The sequence below is a fragment of the Ursus maritimus genome, unplaced genomic scaffold, assembly GCF_017311325.1.
Source record: "Ursus maritimus isolate PB19 unplaced genomic scaffold, ASM1731132v1 scaffold_33, whole genome shotgun sequence".
NCBI lineage: Eukaryota > Metazoa > Chordata > Mammalia > Carnivora > Ursidae > Ursus > Ursus maritimus.
Window position 1 is genome coordinate 20,986,027 of NW_024425897.1, and position 23,412 is coordinate 21,009,438.

Below are 23,412 nucleotides of genomic sequence, written 5' to 3' on the forward strand. Positions count from 1 at the left end.
CAAACTAGCAACAAACAATTGGAAAATGAAATTGTTAAAAATATAATTTTCAACAGCATCCAAAAAAATAAAATACAGGAATAAACTTAAGAAAGTATGTATAAAACCTATACACTAAGAAATATAAACATTTCTGAGAAAAATTAAAGACCTAAATAGAGAGATCTACCATGTTCACTGATTGGAAGACTTAATAATGTTAAGAGGTTAACTCTCTCCAAATTCATCAGCAGATTAAACACAATCCAAATCAAATCCCAGGAGATTTTTCCATTATATATAGAGAAGTGAATTCTAAAATTTACAGAAAAGTGCAAAGGATTCAGAATAATCAAAACAATTTTGAAAAAGAATAAATTTGAAGAACTCCTTATACTATCTGATATCTGAGGTCAAGACTTAATAAAAAGCTACAGTAATCACATGATATAGCTGTAAGGATAGACAAATAAGCAGAATAGAATAGAATAGACTAACAGATACATGGTCAATTAATTTTAACATTTTTATTTATTTATTTATTTATTTGTTTGTTTGTTTGTTTATTTATTTGAGTTGGGGAGGGGCAGAAGGAGGGGCAGAAGGAGAGGCAGAAAGAAAATCTCAAGCAGACTCTGTGCTGAGTCCAAAGTCTATTGCAGGGCTCTATCCCACGACCCTGAGATCATGACCGGATCTGAAATCAAGAGTCGGATGCTTAACTTCGGACTGAGCCACCCACGCGCCCCTGTCAATTGATTTTTGACAAAACTGCAAGATAATTCAGTTCAACAAAACTGTAAGGTAATTCAGTGATACAAGGCTATTCTTTTCAACAAATGATTTGGAAACTTGATATCCATAAGGAAAAAAAAAACTTGACCCTTATTTTACACACATACACACACACCACCCCTCAAATGAATCACAGTCCAAAAGGTTAAAAGCTAAAACTAGAGGGGCACCTAGGTGGCTCAATGGGTTAAGCATCTGACTTCCGATCTCAGCTCAGGTCTTGATCTCAGGGTCATGAGTTCAAATCCTGCACTGGGCTCAATACTAAGCATGGAGCCTACTTTAAAAAAGGGTGGGGGGTACCTGGGTGGCTCAGTCAGTTAAATATCTAACTCTTACCTCGGCTCCAGTCATAATCTCAGGGTCATGGGATCAAGCCCTGAGTCAGGCCCCACGCTCAGTGGGGAGTCTGCTTCTCTCCCTCTGCCCCTCCCCCTGCTTGCTCATGCTGTTTCTAAAATAAATAAATAAAACTTAAAAAAAAAAAAAGCTAAAACTATAAACTTTAATAAGAAACCATGAGAAAAATCTTCACGTACATCGGTATGGAAAGACCTCTTAGGAACAAAATCACCAACCATTTAAAAAAAATGGGTGAGGGGCGCCTGGGTGGCTCAGTCAGTTAAGCATCCAACTCTCGTTTTCAGCTCAGGTCATGATCTCAGGGTTGTGAGATCAAGCCTTGTGTCAGGCTCCATGCTGGACATGGAGCCTGCTTAGAATTCTCTCTCTCCCTCTCTCTCTGCCCCTCTTCTCTCTCCCTCTCTCTCTCTCTCTCACCCTCCTTCTCAAAAAAAAAAAAAAAGGATGGACTGGATTTGATCAAAACAAAAAACTTCTAGGGTGCCTGGCTGGCTCAGTCAGTGGAACATGAGACTCTTGATCTCTGGGTTGTGAGTTCAAGCCCCACACCGGGGGTAGCAATTACTTAAATAAATAAATAAACTTAAACGAAAATTTAAAATTAAAAAAAAAGTAAAAAACTGCTGCTATTCTGAAAAGCAAGCCACAGTCTGAGAGAAATATTCGTAATATATGTGGTGGGCAGAATAATGGCTTCCCAAAGATGTCCATGTTCTAATCCCTGGAATCTGTGCATATGTTACCCTACACAGCAAAAGGGACTTTGCAGATTTTATAAAATGGAGGATCTTGAGATGGGGAAGTATCCTGGATTACTTGGGTGTATCTAATGTAATCACAATTATGAAAGGGAAGCAAGAGGGTCAGAGTCAGAGACAGAAAGACGGGATGCCTGGGTGGCTCAGTCAGTTAAGCGTCTGCCTTTGGCTCAGGTCATGATCCCAGGGTCCTGGGATCGAGTCCCACATTGGGCTCTCTGCCCCCTCTGCCTGCCGCTCCCCCTGCTTGTGCTCTCTCTTACAAATAAATAAAATCTTTTTAAAAAACAAAGAAAGAAAAAATGGAGAAAGAGGCCACAAACCAAAGAATGCAGGTGCCTCTTGAAGTTGGAAAAGGCAAGGGAATGGATTCTCCCCTAGAGCGTCCAGTAGGAACACAGTCCTGCCAACACCTTGAACCATTTCAGACTTCTAACCTCCAAAACTGTGAGGAAATAAATGTGTTGCTTTAAGGCACTAAGTCTATGGCAATTCATCACAGTAGCAATAAAAAGTAATACACATATACGACAAAGAACTTGTATCCAGAAAATAATAACTTTTTATACCTCACAATTATAAAACCAAAAACGGGCAAAAGATTTATACCTGTACTTCACAAGAGAATGTTGTACCCATATTTCACAGTAGAATGTCTAATAAACACATGAAAAAATACTCAACAGTAGCCATTAAGAAAATGTTATAATTAAATCCATAATGAAATAATACTATGGACATACCAGAAGGACTAAGATTATAAATACTAAAAAACATGAGTTGATGGTAAGAACATGAAGCAACTGGAACTCTTATATATTACTGGGGACTAGGTAAAGTGGTAAAACCATTTTAGAAAAGATGTCTCCCAAAACTTGTAAATGAATATTCCAGCAGCTTTATTCATAATAGCCAAAAATGGAAAACCCAAAATGGCCATCAGTCAATGAATGGATAAACAAACATGGCTTCGTCCTCTATGACAGAATACTACTTAACAACAAAAAGGAACTAACCGCTGATATATGTAGCAACATGGATGAATTTCAAACACATGATGAGCAAAAGAAGTGAAACACAACAGGTACGTGAGTTCCACTCATATGAATTTCTACAACAGGCAAAACTAACCCGGAACGACAGAAAGCAGATCAGTGGTTGCCTGGGGCCAGGGGTTGACGGGGAGCAGACTGACGACAAAGATGCACAAGAGCTCCTCACGTGATGGAAATGTTTTGTATCTTGACTGTGGTGGTGAACGTGCAGGAGTGTGTTTGTCAAAACTCCTGAAACCACACTTAAACTAGGAGTATTTTATTGTACACAAGTCATACCTTGTTTTCAAAAGAAGTTGATTTTAAAATAAAATGCGTGCACCTAATTAAGCAGACTAGGTTTCTGAAGCTGAGATCTCCCCTTCCCACTGGTAATACACGCCCACTTGTGCTGCCGAAGAGAAGAACGTGTCTACAGACAGCCCGGTGATACATCCTGCGGCAGAAACAGCAAGTGCTTACCTGAGGTGCAACATAATAAGGGGTGAATTGGGGTGTCATCAAGTCACCTTGGTCAATTTTAGCAAATCCAAAGTCACACAACTTCACTGGGGCATCCTGAAATAAAACAAATGGAAGTCATTGCTCCAGAGTTCTCAGTAAACACTAAAGGAAAATCCAGGTGGAAGGCAGGTTACCTTGAGCTCTCTCTCACGAGTTTCTGGCTGACACCCAAGCCTATGAATAGCATATCCTCACATCTGGAGAAATGATTCATACTGAGAAATTTTTCTTAGTAACAGAGAGGTAAAGAATTTCTACCTACTCACAGTTGGCCTTGTTTCATGACTGGTATTGCAGTACTAAAATCAAGATTTTAGCCAAGTGTCCCCTGACTCTATCTACTGGCCCATCATCTCCAATCCAGGGCGTGATTTCACTTTTAGCATCAGCTTCAAGATTGCCAGAGCAACTTATTTGGTGGGACATGGTACATGGGGCAGGGAGTGAGACTGGAGGGAAAAAAACACCTTATCAGTATTAACGAATGGCAAATACAACTATTACACTTCAAGGTAATATTTAAGAGCATATAGATTGCTGCCCCTTTCCAAAGAACCTCTAAATCATATCCAAAATCTTAAGTCTTACAAATGCATATCAGTACCATCCAAAATTATCAATGCCAAGGGCATAGCAGAATGTCTCTGAACTTCTAGCAAGGAAACAAGTGGGGAAAGTAAGCTGCTGGAAGCACTTTGGCTTAGAACCTCTTCACCAAGGATTCAGAGAACTCTGAATCCACACCTACACACCCGTTCCCGAACTGTGTTGAGAGTGGCGCGCTAAAATGCAGAAAAACAAGTCATCTCACCAAAGAGTTATCCTTGAAGAGCAGATTTTCAGGCTTGAGGTCTCTGTGAGCGATGTTTAACAAGTGACAGTGCTGTAGAGCCAAAGCTATCTGGAAAAGGACATAATGGAGCAACCATATCTTAGAAAAGATAGCTCTTTAATGCCCCTGGCTTAGAGAACTCAGGATATTAAAAAAAAAAAAATCCTTAACTAAGTCAATTAAGACTGTGGCTGGTTTTCAATTTTACAGCAGAAATTAAGTAAGACTTTGGGTACCAAGAAATAGAAATGAATTCAACTTAGTTTAGCTGCAACCTGTATTTCATTAAACAAAAAATAAATAAATAAAGTTTACTTTGTTCAAGTAAACTGATGGTTAAATCCTGTACGAAATGGGAAGAATAAAATGCTTCCAATTCCACTCCTCTGAGATGCAACCAGCACGGCAGAGTAAGTGCTGTGCAGGGCAGTCTTCAGCAGGCCTGGGTTCCCCCAGCAGGGCAGCGGGCGCTAACGCCTGGCTCCGGAGAGAACCACACTGTCGGGGGGCGGGACCTCAACTCCAGGCTCTGCCTTCAAGAAAAATAGAAAGCCACTAACTTCATTTTTCCACCTGATGTTCCAATTTGCACATCCCATTCGCTGAAATGGAATGTCACCTGTTTAGGTGGGTTGGAAGGGTTTTTGTTTTATACAAGATTCTCAAAGCACATCCTAATATTTGAAATCTTTGAAAAATACAAGATGTAATTTTTAAAATTAAATAGAACAAATTCTACCAGTTCTTCAACTCTCAGTATGGAATTGTCTTGGCATTCCAAATATCAGTTCCTCCCTACCAGAAAGGAGGCATACTAAAATGCCTGAGGCTCCCGCACACTTAGCGCTTGAAGCTGAGGCCGCTGGCTGGCGGCGTGCTCACGGACACAGCCAGTGCACGACCTGAGCGGCAAGTCTCCGCTAACACCACAAGGGTTCTGGCCCAGTGAGCAGACTTTGATAGGAATTCTTGCTATAAGTGAGAGAAAAATGCTTGAGGCTCATGGAAAATTTGGAAGAATTTTGTATTTAGAACCAATTGAGCTCTGATTCCTGCTTTTTGCTTTGCCTGCTTGGCCTGAAGATAAGCCTTGTGGAGTTGGCTTTTCACCTCCTCACGAGGTTATTTCCAGTTAGATTCCTAGTATTGTTTGTGACATAAATAGAATTGTTTGTGACAAAAAAATTTTCTAGCAATAAAATGTGATGTCAAAATAGACTATAACCAGGAATAGCCCAGAATTACAAAGATCTTAGAATTCTATTAAAATCTGATGAGGTGACTCATAAGCAAAAAGTATCTTGTATACAATTGTCCCAGAAGATATTTTTATCCCACACAATCTTTCAGGTGTTATCAGCAGCAATTCATCTCAAATCTAACAACAGTGCTTGGACACTACATGCTCAAAGATATCTACAGTCTACACAGGAATTAAAAGATTACCTTCCTTCCAGAGTTTATTTAAATCTTTTAACAGGCAGCAACTGACAACCACTTAAAAATATAGTCCCCCTCCCAAAGCATTAAAGGGGTCACAATTCTCCTGTCAAAGCATCTTTTCTGATTACATAACAAAGCAGGCAATGAGAGATCAAATAGAGCTTTTCTTCAAGCTTTCTTTTATTCCCCCCAATGTAATTGTGCTTGTTAACCAACATTGTTGGCAGTTTGATTGGTACCCGGGGTTAACTTGCCTGCTTTGTTACTTGGCTGGCTTGCTTCTCTGTAAAGTGCCGGTGCTGGCTGATTCTGTGAAATAGCTCTCCCCCTTCCATCATCTCCATTACAATTAAGAGTCGAGCCCTGTTTGAAAGCATTTGATTTTGTTAAGTTAAAAAAAAAAAACTGAAACATCAAATAAGCTAACCTAAAGATACCTCATCTACAAAGTGTGTAACTACTTCCTAAGTCTAGCCCTACTGTTCCCCTTGGAGTTGGACCCCTTGTCACTATCAACTGGGCACTACAGATAAGGAATATCCCTCACCTAAAATTTTCTAAGAAGCTAAAATGGGAGTAAAATAATTAAGTTTTGAAAACAATGATCCCTTTGAAGATGCTGTACTTAACTTGTTATTACTAGGTGTTAAAGGGGGGAGTTGATCTTTTAAATGACATGTTTTTGTATCGTATTTAGGGCAGCTAGATGGAAAGTGTATTGAAAACAGAATATAACTTTGTGTAGGACGTGAATTTCAAGTCACTTGGCTGGTGTTGGGCTACCCTGGTTATTCACTCTCATTCTGTGACTCTATGGGTCTGTGTCTATGTCTGTGTCTATGTCTGTGTGTCTCTGTCCACTCCTTCTCCCCATTACACTAGTTTTTCATGTGACCCACAGCATACCCAGCAAGACAGCTGGACAGGGTTACACAGCTACTAAAGAAAGGCAAAAATTCTCATATTGTAAAAAAAGAAAAAAAAGAAAAAAAAATCTAAAAATCGGAATTCTGGTTACCATTCTTTGATATAAATGCTTCCAGCTTCTATCCAAATGCTTTCACCAACAGAGCACAGTTGTAAGAAATAGTCATTATTTCCCATCTCTTTTTACAAATCCATCTTCTTTCTCCACCTGGAAGATTCCTACCCACCCGCTTCAAGTCCTAGCCCCCACATAACCACTCTGTGAGACATCTCACCTCCCCAGCCTCCAGTTAGCAGCTCTCTTCTCCTTTGTAAGCTCAAAATATCTTATGGATGCTTCTCCTTGGTCCCTATCACATTGCTATGATGACAGGTTTACATCTCAGTCCCCAGTAGAAATCATACCTTATTTAACTTTCAATTCCCTGGAAGACACTTAGAATGCCACCCAGTGGGCCTGCCAAACATTTGCCAAACAGCTAAAAGAATAATGTTGATTTCTTCTTTTAAAAAGGAATGTCAGATTAAGCAATAAGGGCTTTTTGCCATATCAACTCTAAGCCAGTGCCTAGTAATATCTGGTCCCCTTTCACTAATCTGATATAGAATCTGTTTTAATTCCATATTACATACTTTTTTTTTTTTTTAGAGAAAGTAATCACAATTATCGGGGGGTCCCAGAGAGTGGGTGGGGCATAGATGAAACAAGACTGGCAATGAGTTGGCAACTCTTGGTGTTGCATGATTGGGTACCTGAGGATTCATTACATAATTCTGTCTGCTTTTACAAATGTTTGAAATTTTCCAAAATAAAAAGAAGTGAAGAGAGAAAGAGAGAGGGAAGCAGGCAGGGAGAGAGGGAGGGATGGAGAGAAAGCAGGAGAGGGAAAAAACAGCACAAAAGAGAGGCAAACCCCACTACACCTTGACCTACATGTGGAGAGGTGGACATGCGGTGATGACCCCCATGTAGTCTTACCTGGGGCTGGACTCGTGAGGAAACTGTACACTGTTAGCAAACACTTCAATGATTTGAACTATATTTGGGTGTGTGGCACACATCATGTGCAGACGTACCTTAAAGAGAACAGCGGAAACGTATCACCTCACCAACAGATTCACTTTCTGCTGCCCCATCCATTAGCAAATGAAAAATCTGGCAAATAACTCATTTTGTTTCAGAAATTATTCCTATATCTCCAAACAAAAGACTACGTTCTCCACTGCACATGTTACTAGTATGTCATCACCACACCCAGATGATTTAAAACAAGTGTGTATTTTTTAGAACTAGAAACACATCCTCACAGCCCTCCTGCAGCACACTTACAAGACACTAGTCACCATTCTCCACTCTTCAAGGACCTTGTCCAATAAGTATAAGCTGAGGTAAACCTGAATACTTCAGGGCATAAGAACCACATTAATTGAAAAAGAACAAGAGGTGGTCGAAAGGAAGTAAGACTGACAGCCTTTGTTACTGCTAGATGTGGGACTGCTTTGTAATGATAACAGGAATAGGGAAAAGGGGTAAATACCAATATAAAATTCTTTGTGCATCTCTGTATTCCCCCCAGGAAGCTATCTTACTTGTATAAAGAAAAATTCTTAGGCACTTCCAATATTTAGGCAAATCAAGGCAATAAAGAGTCAAACCTCATTTCTAGCTTTTGGACGATCAAAAAGAATTTTCAGTGCAAACCGTTCTTGAGTAGATTTCTTTACACAGACTCTAGATTTGAAGGAAAAAAATTCGATCAGAAATCATCTCTGTTACACTGAAAACTAATTTAACCAGTTTGTTCTTTTAGAATTGTACTTCTAATCAAGAATATATCTGGGTGCATCCAAACAAACTTGTCCCTAGGGCTAGCAGGTGGAGAGGCAGAAAAGCCATCTCACCCTCCCCGCACAGGCCTCAGCTTCTGAGCCATGTGGGAGCAACCTGAGGATGGCCAAGGAAGGAATGGCCAGGGATGGCCTCTGCTGGCTACAGGTGACTCTCAAAGTAGCTCCAGTTTCAATATCTTTTTCTTGCTTGCTTGCTTGCTTGCTTTCTTTCTTTCTTTCTTTCTTTTTTTTTTTTTTGAGAGCGTGCGAGAGAATGAGGGGGTGGGGGCAGAGGGAGATGGAGAGATCTTAAGCAGGCTCCATGCCTAGCACAAGCCCAATATAGGGCTCGATCTCACAACCCTGAGATCATGACCTGAGCCGAAATCAAGAGTCAAACACTTAATCAACTGAGTCACCCAGGTGCCCCAGTCTCGATATTTTAAATGATTCTATGTTACAGATTATGTGACTCAGTCACTTAAATATATTTCTAAATGGATGAGGAAAAGCCTAACATAAATACCTCCACTTAGATTACAGCTATTTCACAAATCTGGCACACCTGATGCTTCTAATGGACGATGTATGCCAAATGGCCCTTTGCAGAGTAATTCTGCCATAGTTTGCATGTGGGTCTCTTACCTAACTGGACCACTAATTCCAGCTCCCAGCTTCTGAGTCCAATTGATATTGTATTCCTCTAAAATGGAGGTTTCCTATTAAAACAGAAAAGGGTGGGGCAGACAAAGATTCTCCAATTAAAAAGCTGAATAATTGAGCAGGGTGGGACAACACAAAATCTTGGCACTCAGTATCTCATCTTCTAAGAGAAACTGGTAAGCAGGGCTTTGCATTCTTTTGGCTTTATAATTAGGTATTTCTTCTAAATGACCAAGTTAGGCACTGTTTTCCAGGAAAAGAGAAAGCAAACACTTTTAGGTAAGAAAAAATTCGTCACCTCATCCACAAAGTCCATTTGAGTAGATACTCAATGTTTTTCAGGGCCGGGGGGAGTGTGAGAGGGAGATACTCTGTCAAAATGCTTCACTACTGAATATTCAGTTGCTAAAATAAAATGGTCAGGATATTTTCTGAGGTTCCAGAAGACTGCTCTGATACGTGCTTCTATGATATAGAGGCCTACACCCTTGAAGAAATTGATCAAATTGTTGAAATAACTGAATAAATTGAGACTTAAAAGTTCAAATAAGGTAGTAGTGAATATAATACTAAACTTATCTAATTTTCAACAGCATCATTTTGAGTACAAAGATATTGTCATATTCATTATGTAACTACATTTTTTATAGTTTTCAATTGTTTTATTTACAGTTTTAATAGCTTTCAATAATTCCCGATACAGCCTCTATGATTTAGTGTAAGTTTTTATGGAATTTCTGTCTAATCACTGTATGTTGAGCTTTGTTGCCATAGGCTTTCAGGCATGAAAGCCACATATTTAAGTTATGGCAGGCTAAAATTCATTTTTCAGGGTTCCACAGGAAGAAAAGGAAACCAAATGGAGACCTTGAAAAATTAGGCTAGACCACATGAGATTTTCAAATTGTTCTGTTGCAATGAGAATCTAATAGGACCCCGATTCCCAGTATATGGGAACAGGTATCTGTCCATATAACACACACTCATTGAGTGGTTGGTATGTGCCAGACACCAGGCTAAGTTCAGAGACAGAAAAACAGAGCTTCTGCCCAATTCCTATGGAAGCATACAAAATAAGCTTACAATAGTCGTCATTTCCACTTTTCTGCTGCCCCGTTCTTGATAAAGGTTCTCATCAGATAATAAACGCTCAGTAACTGTGGAATGAGACTAGAAAGGTAGACTAAAGCTGGATGATAGAGGGATATTGACTTGGGAAAGATCAGTTAGATCATTACACAAACTCCCTTCTGAAAAACCATACATTGGGGTTAAGGAGCTTGTCATGGTCACACAGTGAGTTACAGGGACTAGTAAGACTAGATTCTATGGCTTTGGCCTCTTCCTTAGCACCATTCCAGCTATCAAAGTTAACTACCTTACACTGAAGATTAGGGACAGATCTTGCCCAATCAGGGAGATCCCAGGCTCTGTCCCCAATCACCACCCCCTAAACAGAATTCAGACCTACCCACTTAACTTGCCTACCTCCTTCATGTTTCCACTGCACGGCCTGTTGGACTCAGAAGTGTTTGAGAAGACAGGGAGGAATACAGGATTGGGAAAGAGGGAGTTGGAAGCATATTCTAAGCTTCATGGTAGAGTAAAATCATTTGCTAAACCCCTCCTCCTCCTCGACTCCAGTGAAAACTACACTCATATTAGATTCATGGAAAAGAGAGCTTTGTTCCATGGAATTATCTGTCATGAACAGATCAAAGGACTGTTCATTCACCCAGTTCCTGGGATGTGGAGATATCAGACCAAATTCTTCACTGTGCTGGTGCTTATTCAGATGGTACTCTATCTGATACACAGCCAAGACCACTCAACTTGTAGAGGCTTGATGAGGCTCTGACAGGAGTTTTAACACTTGATGTTTCAGAAGGTAAGAGAGGCACTACCACGCCTCTCTACAGCCCTGATTTCTGAGCCGCTTTCCTTACACCTCTTGTCCTCTTTTCCAGGTTTTGTTCTTGCACCTTTGTTGATGGTGCCATAAACACTAACCAGTCTAAGGCTTCAAGAAGCCTGGATGGGGAGGAGAAGTAACGCTCTCACATCTGTCACCTCTTCTATGTGTAGATGGCCTATTTTCTCACATATTTTAATGACAATGAGAATATAGGAAGGCATGGGTCAATTAAAACACTTCACTGAAGTAAATTATGGACTACTTCAAAGGCTGACAAACACACTGACTGAATTCTGCTAAAGAAATATATATACTGCCTTAAATTAATAAGGATATAGGTACATGGAATGAAGTAATTCTTCAGAATCCTAGACCAAAGGTCAGGAAATCACAACCCACAGGCAAATCTATCCATTGTCTGTTTTTGTAAATAATAAACAAAATATATTTGTGATAGATATAAAAATGATATAGTAAAAAAGTTAATATTTACCGGATTAAAAAAAGATCCAACCATAGCTGTCTATAAGAGATATACACTGGATTCACAGAAGCAAACAAGTTAAAAATCAAAGCATTTCAATAATTATGCTGCATAGACTGGGTATCCACATGCAAAAGGACAAAGCTGGACCCTTAACCCCATATACAAAAACTCAAAATGGATCAAAGACCTTAATGTAAGACCTAAAACAATAAAATTCTTAGAAGAAAACACAGGACATGAGTTTTGTAACATTGTATTTGGCAATGACTTCTTGAATAAGACACCAAAGGAACAGGCAACAAAAGAAAAACTAGACAAGATGAACATGAAAAATTTTTTAATTTTGTGCATCATAAAACACTATTAACAGAGTAGAAAAGGCAACTCACATAATGGAAGAAAATATTTACAGATCAAGTATCTGAAAAGGGATTAATATCCAGAATATATAAGAACTCCTAAAACTCAAAAACAACCTGATTCAAAAAACGGGCTAAGAAGTTGAATAGACATCCCAAAGATACACAAATGGCCAATAAACACATGAAAAGATGCTCAGCATCACTAATCATGAAGAAATGCAAATCAAAATTCCAATGAAATATAACCTCACACCATTAGGATAGCTACTATCAAAAAACAAATAGGGGTGCTTGAGTGGTTCTAAGTGTCAGACTCTTGCTCTCAGCTCAGGTCTTAATCTCAGAATTGTGAGTTCAAGGTCCACATTGGGTGTGGAGACTAATTAAAAAACAAACAGAAAATCAAGTGTTGGTAAGGATATGGAGAAATTGGAACCCTTGTGCACTGCTGGTGGGAATGTACAATGATACATTTCCAATGCCACGAAAAACAGTATGGCAGCTCAACAAAAAAGTTAAAAGTAGAATTACCATATGTTCCAGCAATTCCACTTCTGGGTATATACCCAAAAGAACTGAAAACAGGGTCTTCAAGAGATATTTGTACATCCATGTTCATAACAACTATTCACAATAGCTAAAACATGGAAGGGACATAAGTGTCCATATACATATGATGGAATATCAGTCAGCCTTAAAAAGTAAGGAAATTCAGAAATATGCTACAAAATGGATGAACCATGAGAATATTATGCTAAATGAAATAAGGCAGTCACAAAAAGACAAATACTATATGCTTCTATTTTTCTGAGGTGCTTAAGAGTAGTCAATATTATCGAGATAGAAAGTAGAATGGTGGTTGGTAGAGGCTGTGGAGAAGAAGGCAGAGGAGTTACTGTTTAATGGGCACAGAGTTTCAGTGTTACAAGATCAAAAGAAGTATATGGATGGATGGTGGTGATGGTTGCACAACATTGTAAATATATTTAATACCAGTGAAGTGTACATTTAAAAATGGTTAAGATGGTAAATTTCATGTTATGAGCAATTTTATTACAATTTTTTAAATGGAGAAAAAAGTAAAAGGATGGAAAAAGATATACCATGAGTAACTATAAGAGAGCTGAAGTAGCTATACAGACAATAGACAAAATAGACTTTAAAACAAAAGATGTTAATAAAGAGAGAGACACTTTTTATAAGGATGAAAAGGTCAATTCAACAGGAAGACATGATGATTATAAACATATGCAGGCACTTAACAACAGAGTCCAAAAATACATGAAGCAAAAATTGACAGAATATAGGAGAAAAATAGATAATTCAAAAATAATAGTTGGAGATTCCAATACCGCCACTCTCAATAATAGAAAAGCTAAACAGAAAATCAGCAAGATGTAGAAGATAACGCTGTCAACCAACTTGACCTGACATCTATACAACACTGCATCCAACAACAGAAAAATACACATTCTTCCCAAGTACACATGGAATATTCTTCAGGATAAATCATATGCTGGATCCCAGTCTCAATAAATTTTTAAAGACTGAAATTATATAAAGTTCTTCAACCATAATGGAATTAAGCTAGAAATCAACAAAAATTTTAAAATTACATAATACTTCTAAATAATCAGTGGGTCAAAGAAAAAAAACAGGGAAACTAGAAAATATTTTGATCTGAATTAAAAACACGATACAGTTGTCCCACTTTGTCTGCGTGGGGTACATTCCAAGACTCCCAAGGAATGCCTGAAATCAGAGCTGGTACCAAATCTTATATACACTATGTTTTTCCTGCACATGCATACCTCTGATAAAGTTTAATAATTTAAAATTTATATAACTTAACATTATAATTTATAAATTAGGCACAGGTAAGAGGCTAATAATTAATAATAAAATAGAACAATTATAACAATATACCGTAATAAGAGTTAGGTGAATGTGATCTCTCTCTCTCACACAGTATCTTTTTTTTTTTTTTTAAAGATTTTTATTTATTTGACAGAGAGAGCGAGAGAGCATAAGCAGGCGGAACAGCAGAAGGAAGGGAGAAGCAGGATCCCCGCTGAGCAGGGAGCCCGATGTGGGGCTCGATCCCAGGACCCTGGGATCATGACCAGAGCAGAAGGCAGACGTTTAACCATCTGAGCCATCCAGGCGCCCCCACACAAATATTTTTTTGTACCACACTCACCCTTCCTCTTCTTGTGATGTGAGATGACAAAGTCCCTATGTAATGAGGTGAATAACATAGGTCTTGTGAAAAGGCATTAGGCTACTAATGACCTGATGATTTAGAAGGATCATCTGCTTCCAGACCATGGTTAACCATCGGTAACTAAAACCACAGAAAGCAAAATTGTGGCTATAAGGGGACTATATGATAAAATTTATGATGTGTAGTTAAAGTGGTGTTTAGATGTAAATTTATAGCTATAAATCCCTACATAAGAAAGATTACAAGTCAATAACCTAAGTTTCTACCTTAAAAAACTAGAGAAAAAAGAAATAAACTCAAAGCTAGCAGAAATAATAAAAACTAGGGCAGAAATCAATAAAACAGAAGACTGAAGATTCAAAACCAAAAGTTGATTCTTCAAGATAACAAAATTAACAAACCTTCAGCTAGACTGAAAAGAGAAAAAAACACAAATTGTTAATATTAGAAATGAAAGAGGGGACATCACAACTGTCCTTAGAGGACTCAAAGCATTATAAAGGATCACCATAAACAACTTTATGGCAAGAAATTAGAACACTAGATGAAATGGATAAATTCCAGGAAGACATAAATTACCAAAACTCACTCATGAAGAAATAGAAAATCTGAATAAATCTGTAACAAGAAAGTGAATTAATAACAACAAAAAAATCTTCCCATGAAGCAAAGCCTAGGCCCACAGTTTTGGTAGTAAATTCTACCAAATCATTTAAAGTGCAGTTTCTCAATCTTAGCAACACTGACATTTTGAAGCAGATAGTTCTTTGTTGTGAGATTGTCCTGTGAATTAAGATGTTCAGGAACATTCCTGGCCTCTACGTGCTAGGTGCCAGAAGCATTCCCTATCTGCACTGAATAACCATAATGTCTCAAAACACTCCCAAATGTCTTATGAGAGACAAAAATTGCCCCCTATTGAGAACTATTGACTTAGTGAATGAAATAATACCAACCCTCCACACAAATTCTTCCAGAAAATAAAGGAGGGTATACTTCCCAATTCATTCTGAGGCATGTATTACCCTCATACCAAAGCTAGACAAAGGCATCACAAGAAAACTATAGACCTATATCTCTCATGAATACAGATGCAAAAATCCTCAGCAAAATTATTAGCAAACTGAATACAGAAACATACAGGAATAATTTTATATCAGACTAAGTGGGGTTTATACCAAGAATGCAAGATTGGTTTAATATCTGAAAATCAATTAATGTTTCTATATGCATCATTAAGAATAAAGAACAAAAACTATCAATAGGTGAAGAAAAAGCATTTAACAAAAACTCAATACCTATTTCTGATAAAAACTCTCAGCAAACAAGGAATAGAAGGAAACTCCTCAACTGAACAAAGGACATCTACAAAACCACTTACTTAGTGATAAGTCTTTAATGCTTTCCCCCTGAGATCAGGAACAAGGCAAGATGTCCACTTTTGCCACTTTCATTCAACACTGTACCTGAGGTTCTACCCATGGAATAAGACAAGAAAACAAAATTAAGAGCGTATTTCCTGTAAAGGAAGAAGTAAAACGGTATTTATTCACTGATGACATGATTTTTATACACAGAAAATCCTAAAGAACCTACAAAACAACACCAACAAAAATCTAGAATGCAGCAAATGTGGTAAGGATGCAAAACACGTTATTAAAATACAGAAATGAACTGTATTTCTATACACTAGTGACAAACAATCCAGAGAATGAAATCACATAATTCTTAATAGCATCATATAGAATAAAATATGAGGAATAAATTTATTAAAGGGTACAAGATCCATACACTGAAAACTACAAATACATTGCTAAGAGAAACAGGAGAAGCCCTAATGAAATGGACAGTTATACCATGTTCATGGATTAGAAGACAATATTGTTAAGATGGCAACTGTCCCCAAATTGACCTATAGATTCAATGGAACCCCTGTCAAAATCCCAGAAAACTTTTTTGTAGAAATAGACAAGCTGATTCTAAAATTTATTTGAAAATACAAAGAACCTGAAGAGCCAACTTATTCTTGAAAAAGAGAAACCAAGTTTGTTCTCACACTACCCAATTTTGAAAATTTACTATAAAGCTTCAGTAATCAAATTAAGTATGATACTAGCATAAGGACAGTCATATTGATCAATAGAACAGAACAGAGAATCCAGAAATAAACTTGCTCACTTATGATCAACTGATTCTCAAAAAAGGTAACCAAAGTAATTCAATGGGCAAAAGACAGTGTTTTGAACAAGTTGTCCTGGAACAACTGGATATCCATATAAACGACAAACAAACAAAACCTTAGACCTTTATGTAACACCACAAACAAAAGTTAATTCCAAATGGATATTAGACCTAAAAAAAAAAGAACTAAAAATTGTAAAACTTCCAGAAGAAAATATAGTTGAAAATTCTTGTAACCTGAGATTAGGCAAAGATTTCTTAGCTATGACACCATAAGCACAATCCATAAGAAAAAGAAAAAAAGATAAACTGGACTTCATCAAAATTAAAACCATTGAAAGTGAAAAGATAAGCCACAGACTGGGAAAAATATTTGTTGATCATATGTCTGATAAATCACTTTTATTCAGAGTTTAGAGAGAACTCTTACAACTCAATAATAAGACAACTCAATTTAAAAATGAGTAAAAGATTTTAATAGAGTTAAATACCAGGGGAAAAAAATTGCATGAATGGCAAACACATGAGAAGATGCTCAATAGCATTAGAATTGGTTTTTACTCAAAGTATATAAAGAACCCTTACAACTCAATAAGACAAATAACCCAATTTAAAAATGGGCAAATGATTTGAATAGACATTTCACCAGAAAAGATACACAAATGGCAAATAAGCACATGGGAAGTTGACCAACAATATTAGTCATTAGGGAAATGCACATTAAAATCATAATCAGAACCACCATACAACCACCAGGATGGCTAAAATAGAAAGACTAACAATACCAAATATCTGTCAGGCGGGAAACAAAAACAAAAATAAAAACAAAGACAAAAACAAAAACAAAAAACAACAGACCCCTCAAATACTACAGGTGGGAATGAATAATGATAAAGCTAATTTGGAAAAGTTTAACAGTTTCTTAAAAAATTAAACATAAACTTACCATGCCACCCAGTAATTCCATACCTAGGTATATACCCAGAAGAAATTAAAACTAATATTTACACAAAAACTTGTATAAGCAAGTTTTATTTATCATTTTGTTCATATTAGCTAAAACTGGAAACAATCTAAATGTCCATCAACTGGTGATGAATAAACAATAAAAAGATTACTCAACAGTAAAAAAGAAATAAACTCCTAATATATGCACTAACATGGATGAACCTCAAAAGTATTATAAGTAAAAGAAGCCAAATATGTAAGACTATGTATTATACAATTCCATTAATTTGTAATTTCTAGAGACAAAACTTAGTGGCAAAAGTAGATCAGTAATTGTCTGGAGTGGGGAGTGGGAGTAGAGGCTGACTAAAGAGGTGAAAGGAACTTTCTAGGGAGGATGCAAATATTCTTTTAAAAAAAGATTTTATCCATTTGAGAAAGAGAGAGAATGTGATGGGGTTTGGGGGGGGCAGAGAGAGAGGGAGAGAATCTCAAGCAGGCTCCACACCCAGCACGGAGACCAATGTGGGGCTTGATCTCGAGCCAAAACGGAGTCAGACACCCAACCCACTGAACCACCCAGGTGCCCCAGGATGGATCTATTCTAAAAGTGGATTGTGATGAAAGTTGCACAACTCTGTAAACTTACTAAAAATTCTTGAACTTACACACTTATATTTTGTGAATTTTATGGTATGTAAATCATACTGCATTTAAACAATATTTTTACAACTAAGGAAATGAATTTTCACTAAGTGCATCAAATATTAAGAACTCTGCCATATACAATAGAAGGCAAATATGTAAGCAATCCGTAATCCCCAAATGCTCTTTCTCCAGGTTTAGCTAAGTGCCTTAGGAACAGTGAAGTCATGGGGCTATGGGAGAAGAGACAGAAATGAGAAGACAGAGCCTATGGTTGTTGCCTTGGCCTTATCCTAATTATTTTGAAGAGTAATAGGATGAGATGTTAAAGTCTAATCAGACTGCTCTTAGGTAGTCAGGCAGCAGAGGTTTAAATGGTCTGATCAGAGCCCAGGAAAACAGCTTTTCCAGCTGAACTCCACTGGTCTCAGACTTCACCATTGAGGGACATCCTCAAGAAAGCAAAACAATGAATACAACACAATGCCATGGAGCAGAAGTTTTATTTGATGTGATGCTGGCTTGCTTCCAAGCGAGTATATCCTAGTCAGTAGTGGCTGTCAATCAGATATTTTCAACTTCACTTATTTGTATTCGTTGGACACACCCAAACTAGTAGGCAGACTCACCAATGACCTGTCAAGTACATGAAGAAAAGCTAAAAAAAATTCAAGAAAGTCAGATTGGGCAATAGTGACCAAGTGAAGAAATTATGACTTTCTTAAATGACTCTTCAGCTATGAACTAACTAACATTCATCAAGTTCCTACTAAATGTTAGGTATTTTTGTAAGCACATTTAGATACAGCTGTTCATTAAATCCTCAAAAAACCCAATGAGCTGTGGAGTGTTTTTATCTCCTTTCTATGAGTGGGGAAAGTAAGGGACAGAGAAGTGAAGTGACTTACTCAAGGACACTGCTAATGAATGGCAAGGCTGAGATTTTAACCCGAGTCTACCTAGAGAAACTATGGTAACCACTATGTAACATTGCTTCCCATTTATATATTTACCCTCTAGAACTCTGTCCCTCTTCTGTTCAAAACTCCCTAGCATTCCTCTGCTACTCAAGTTCAAAGCTGAAGTCCCTATGATGGTCTACAAGTCCCTTTGTGCTCTAGTTTCCCATTACCTCCCTAAAACATAATCTACACTGACCCACTGCATTCACTTTGCTGTTCCTGGATCACACAAGACTTGTACCTACTTCAGTACCTTTCTATCTGCTGTTCCTACTGCCTGTAATACTCTTCTCTGAGACAGTGGAGGTTTCCTCCCTCGTCCCTTTCAGACCTCTACACAAATGTCAGCTCTTCAGAGAGGCCTTCCCTGACTACTTTTCCTAAAATAGTACTCCCCACCCTTTTTATACTTAATTTTAAGCACCCGGCAATGTTTATTACCTAACTCCACCATCTAGAATATTAGCTCCTTGAGAGCAGGGACATCTGGGAGTTTGGCTTTGCACCACCAATGCCTAAGACAGCACCTGGTTTAAAAAATACAAAAAAAAACCACGGACAATACTTGATTCACAACCCAGGCATATAACTTTAGGTAACAACTCATGACCCTGTACCAATAAAATCCAAACCAAAAGAAAAAATACAGTCTTTTAGAACCTTTATTTCTATTATTTAAAATTTGATCTTTCTTAATGTGTATGTATATTTTCATGCCTCCTTTAAAAGGTGAAGTTTCTTTGGAATGACTGATAACGTCTATAAACTTTGCTACACAAAAAATTATTAGAAGCGTAACTTCTTAACTGTGTCTCGAAGGGGAAAATAACCCCAAGTTGCCAAATGGATGCCTGTCCCTCAAGAGAAAATGGAATTCTTAAATGGACTGACTTAATACTGCAAAATAAGTAAATAATACATATCGAACTTCGGGCTCAATTTACACAAGACTCTAATTTCCTAGCTACAGCTAAATGACTTTCTAACTATTAGTACCTCCAACGTTTGCCTGTTTAAAAAAAAAATAAAAGAATAAAAAGCAGATTTTTGAAAACTTTTCACTTTATTTGGGTCATTTTAGAACACACATATTTGCTTTGTTGTTGTTGCTGTTGTTGTTAACAGTGGCAGTAAGTCACAGAACACCATGAGCTCTTCCTCAATAAATTAAATGCTCCCTAGGAGGAGAGGAAAGAGGAAAAGGTGAGGGAACATACGCAAAAGAAAGAACAATACGTGCCAAAAGACAGATTTTGTGAGAAGGCGAGCCACCCCTTTTGAAACTGCAGGTTTCCAGGAGGCTGGTTTCAAACAAATAGAGAGCGATGGGTAAAGTCCAACTCTCCAAGTACTGTTGCAGATCATCCGGAAACATATACTGGCGGCACCTGGGGAGTGACTGAAAGTAGAGTCGTAGGGCCCCCTCTGTCCCACTCATATCAAGTATCTCCACGCCACTCACCTTCCGTTTTAGATGAGCACAAATCACATCCCTACTTTAATCAGGGAAGTCAGAGGGAGTCGGACATCCCTCCCTACACATACACAAACCATTCGCCCCAGGGCTGTAAAACGCAGTCCACGGAATCTGGGAAGACCGAAACCGGGAGTCGCTGGAATCTCTCACTCCAAGTTCTCTCCGCTCTCTGAGGCTGAGCCCAGAGGAATGCCACAGGGACAAAGCGGGGAGGAAGGGGGCATCTCCCCCTTACCTTGATGGCTTTCTCCATGTCGCTCTCCTCGGACATGCTCCGTAGGGCCTCTACGGCCGGGAGCGGCGGAGGCTGCGCAGCTGCCCGGTCCCACCGTAGCCGAGGGAGCAAGGGGCTCGGCGCTCGGGCCCCTGGGCCTCGGGGAGACCGGCAGCAGCCGCCCCCAGGGGCCGGCGGGGATGAGGGCCCCGGCGCCGGCTCCGCTTCGGCGGGCGGCTCTAGGCTGGCGGCGGCGGCCCCCAGGGACAAGCCTTTGTGCTGCGCCCCGCGCGGCCGCCTCCTGGCTTCATCCCCGGCCGGGGAGGCAGGCTCCCGGGGCAGGGCGAGGCGGGTCGGGTCCCCGTCCGGGGCGCTATGCAGAGGCCTCGCGGGGCCGCCGATTAGGCCTGGGCTCGCCAGGTCCTAATGAGGAACCTGCGCCTCCGTCTCCGCCGCCGGCACCGCTGCGAAGCCGAGGCCGAGCCCGCCGCCGCTGCTGCTCCCGATGCCGCTTCAGCGCCACACATCGCCGGGACACCCGCGCCGGGCAGCCCCGCCGGCCGCCCGCCCGCCGGCGCTCTGTCCCGCCTGAGCTCCGGGCCGCCCCTCCTGCCGCCCGACTCCTTGCCCCCACGGCTCCACGCGCCCCTCGCCGCCGTCCGCTGGGGTTTCCGAGGTCCCCCAAACCACGCAGTTGATTTGCAGGCCTCCGCCAGGGCCTCCCCAAGCTGCGCCGCACTCGGCACAGGCCCCGGGGCCCTCCGCAGCGCTGGCGCCGCGCTGATGACGTAACGTGCCGTTTTCCTTCTCCCCCCGACGGGGTGGATCCACTGGAGAACGGCACCTGACTGAGTGGTGCTCGGGCCCCTTATTTTCTCGCCGGCGCCGGGAAGGAGGTTCGTTCCGCCAGGAACAGCCTGCGCGAAGGACCCGGGGGTTTCAACTCGTGATGAAGAAGAGGAAACGGAAGTCCCGGGCGGGTGCAGCGGTAAGAGAACAGAATTGTGTGTAATAATAGTAGTAATAGTTGTGTATTCAGAGGGTTAATTTTACGTGAGGCTCTTTTGCCCCATCAGGTTCTTTCTGCTATACAAAGCAGGCATTTGGCGCTGCGAGGTAAGTATGTTCTTATCTCCGCGTTCCCAGGTTAGGTAATTAAGGCTCTGAGAGCCCAACTCTCTAGGGCACAGCTGAGAAGTGGTCAAGTCAATTGGAACCCACGTTTGTGCTCCTTCCACTACACCAATTACCTATCCAAGGACCTTGAACGAGCTGTTGGTGGATCTTCATTCGTTCAGTTATGTACTGAGCACCACCGTGTGTCAGGCCTACTTAACACTTGGGAAACAATAGGAACAAGAGTCGGTACCTACTCAGTGGATCTTACTTTCAGGAAAGGTAAGAAGCAAATAAGCAGAGGGAAACACGGAGTTTGTGGATGCTAAGAAGAACGTGAACAGGATGCTGAGATAAGAGAATAACTGGATGTAGGGATTTTTCTTAGCAGATGATCAGGGAAGGTTTCCCAGGAGGTAACACTGAGGCTGAGACCTCTGAGGAATGAGAAGGAGCTGACTGTTGGAAATCTGAGGAGAAGATATCTGGGCGGATGGAAAAGCAGGTGCAAAAATCTTAAAGTGGAAATAAGCTAAGTATGTTCAAGAAGCAGCAGAATGTTCATTGTAGCTGGAGCAGAGCAAGTAGAAAGAGAAAATGACAAAGAATGTGGTTGGAGAGGTGGACAGGGGCTGTTTCATACACCCTAGGGTCATGGAAATGACTTTAGATTTTTTTCTATGTCATCGGAAGGTTTTAAACCAAAGAGTGATGCGATCAAAGTTACGTTTTGAAAGATCATTCTGCTAGACAGAGAAATACGAGCAAACAAGATAGGAGACCGGTGAGCTGTTAAGAGGCTATTGGAATAATCCAGATAAGAGATGATTCTGATGCTTGAACAAGGCAGTGGCAGCAAAGGTGGGGTAGATAGATTTATGATATATTTTAGGAGTAGAGTTGACAGTATTTCCTGAGGATTCCATGTGGAAGGTAAGAATAAGAAATGAGTCAGGAGTAACTTCCCTGAGTCTGGCTTCAGCAACTGGAGGGATGATGATGCCATTCAGTGATTGAAGGACTTGATGCAGGTGAAGGTGGGGAATTCACGGTTTTTTTCTGTCGAGAATAATTTGAGGATTTTGTGTGACATACCAGAGGATAAGTCAAGTAACTGGATATACGTTGTGGTGCAGATGTAGTTGTCCTCTTTGTTGGCCATACACCTACAGTACATTCCTCAGCCCCCTTAAAGTAGGTGTGGCCATGTGCCTATGCTCTCCTACGGAAAGTGAACAGAAGAGATGTGCACAGTTTCCAGGCTCGGCCCAGAAAATTTGTCAACAGGTGCTCTTACTTGCTCTGCCAGCTGGACGATGATAAGAAGGTTCTGGAGAAGGCAAGGCTTCAATATGGAAGATTCCTGAGTAGAGGAGAACCTCAGCTCCATGGACTTATATATCCACCTAGCACTGTTATATGAGAAAAAAAATAAACCTTTGTTGTTTTGAGCTTTTATGTATTTGAGTCTTTTTGTACTAGCAACTTTGCCTGTGCTATCTAATACAAATAAGAGCAGTGATCCAGCAGTGAATTTTGGGAGAAAATTTCTAGATGAATTGACATTATCTATAACAGGAAATAAAAGGTGCATCGGATTTATTCATTCATTGATTCCATAATAATTTATCAGGTGCCTCTCCGTGCCAGGCACTGTGTTATGTAATAGAAATGCAGAGATGAAGAACTCAGTATACGCTGAGTCTGGCAGCTCACCTTATTGGCTGTTGTC

General features: G+C 39.8%; 1 protein-coding gene and 1 long non-coding RNA gene across 4 annotated transcripts in view; one reads left to right on the forward strand and one right to left on the reverse strand.

Moving 5' to 3' along the window:
* MAPKAPK5 (MAPK activated protein kinase 5) overlaps positions 1-21,071 on the reverse strand; it is a 33,651-nt gene extending 12,580 nt beyond the window's left edge. Inside the window, exons 1-7 of one of the 3 annotated variants that reach the window (XM_040619916.1) lie at positions 20,586-21,071; positions 9,132-9,205; positions 8,313-8,388; positions 7,636-7,733; positions 5,984-6,092; positions 4,266-4,355; positions 3,413-3,508 (exon numbers count right to left, since the gene is read on the reverse strand). In XM_040619916.1, coding sequence (XP_040475850.1) covers positions 3,413-3,508; positions 4,266-4,355; positions 5,984-6,092; positions 7,636-7,733; positions 8,313-8,388; positions 9,132-9,205; positions 20,586-20,621 — 579 coding nt within the window. In that variant the 5' untranslated portion in view covers positions 20,622-21,071. The remainder of the gene's footprint in view (positions 1-3,412; positions 3,509-4,265; positions 4,356-5,983; positions 6,093-7,635; positions 7,734-8,312; positions 8,389-9,131; positions 9,206-20,585) is intronic. The other 2 variants (XM_008688894.2, XM_008688895.2) reach the window with 2 other exon arrangements.
* A 308-nt stretch (positions 21,072-21,379) lies between these two features.
* On the forward strand, positions 21,380-23,131 carry LOC103661182. The gene is made up of 2 exons (XR_005831743.1): positions 21,380-21,552; positions 21,641-23,131. It is a non-coding gene; the product is annotated as an uncharacterized LOC103661182 (long non-coding RNA).
* Positions 23,132-23,412: the final 281 nt, after the last annotated feature.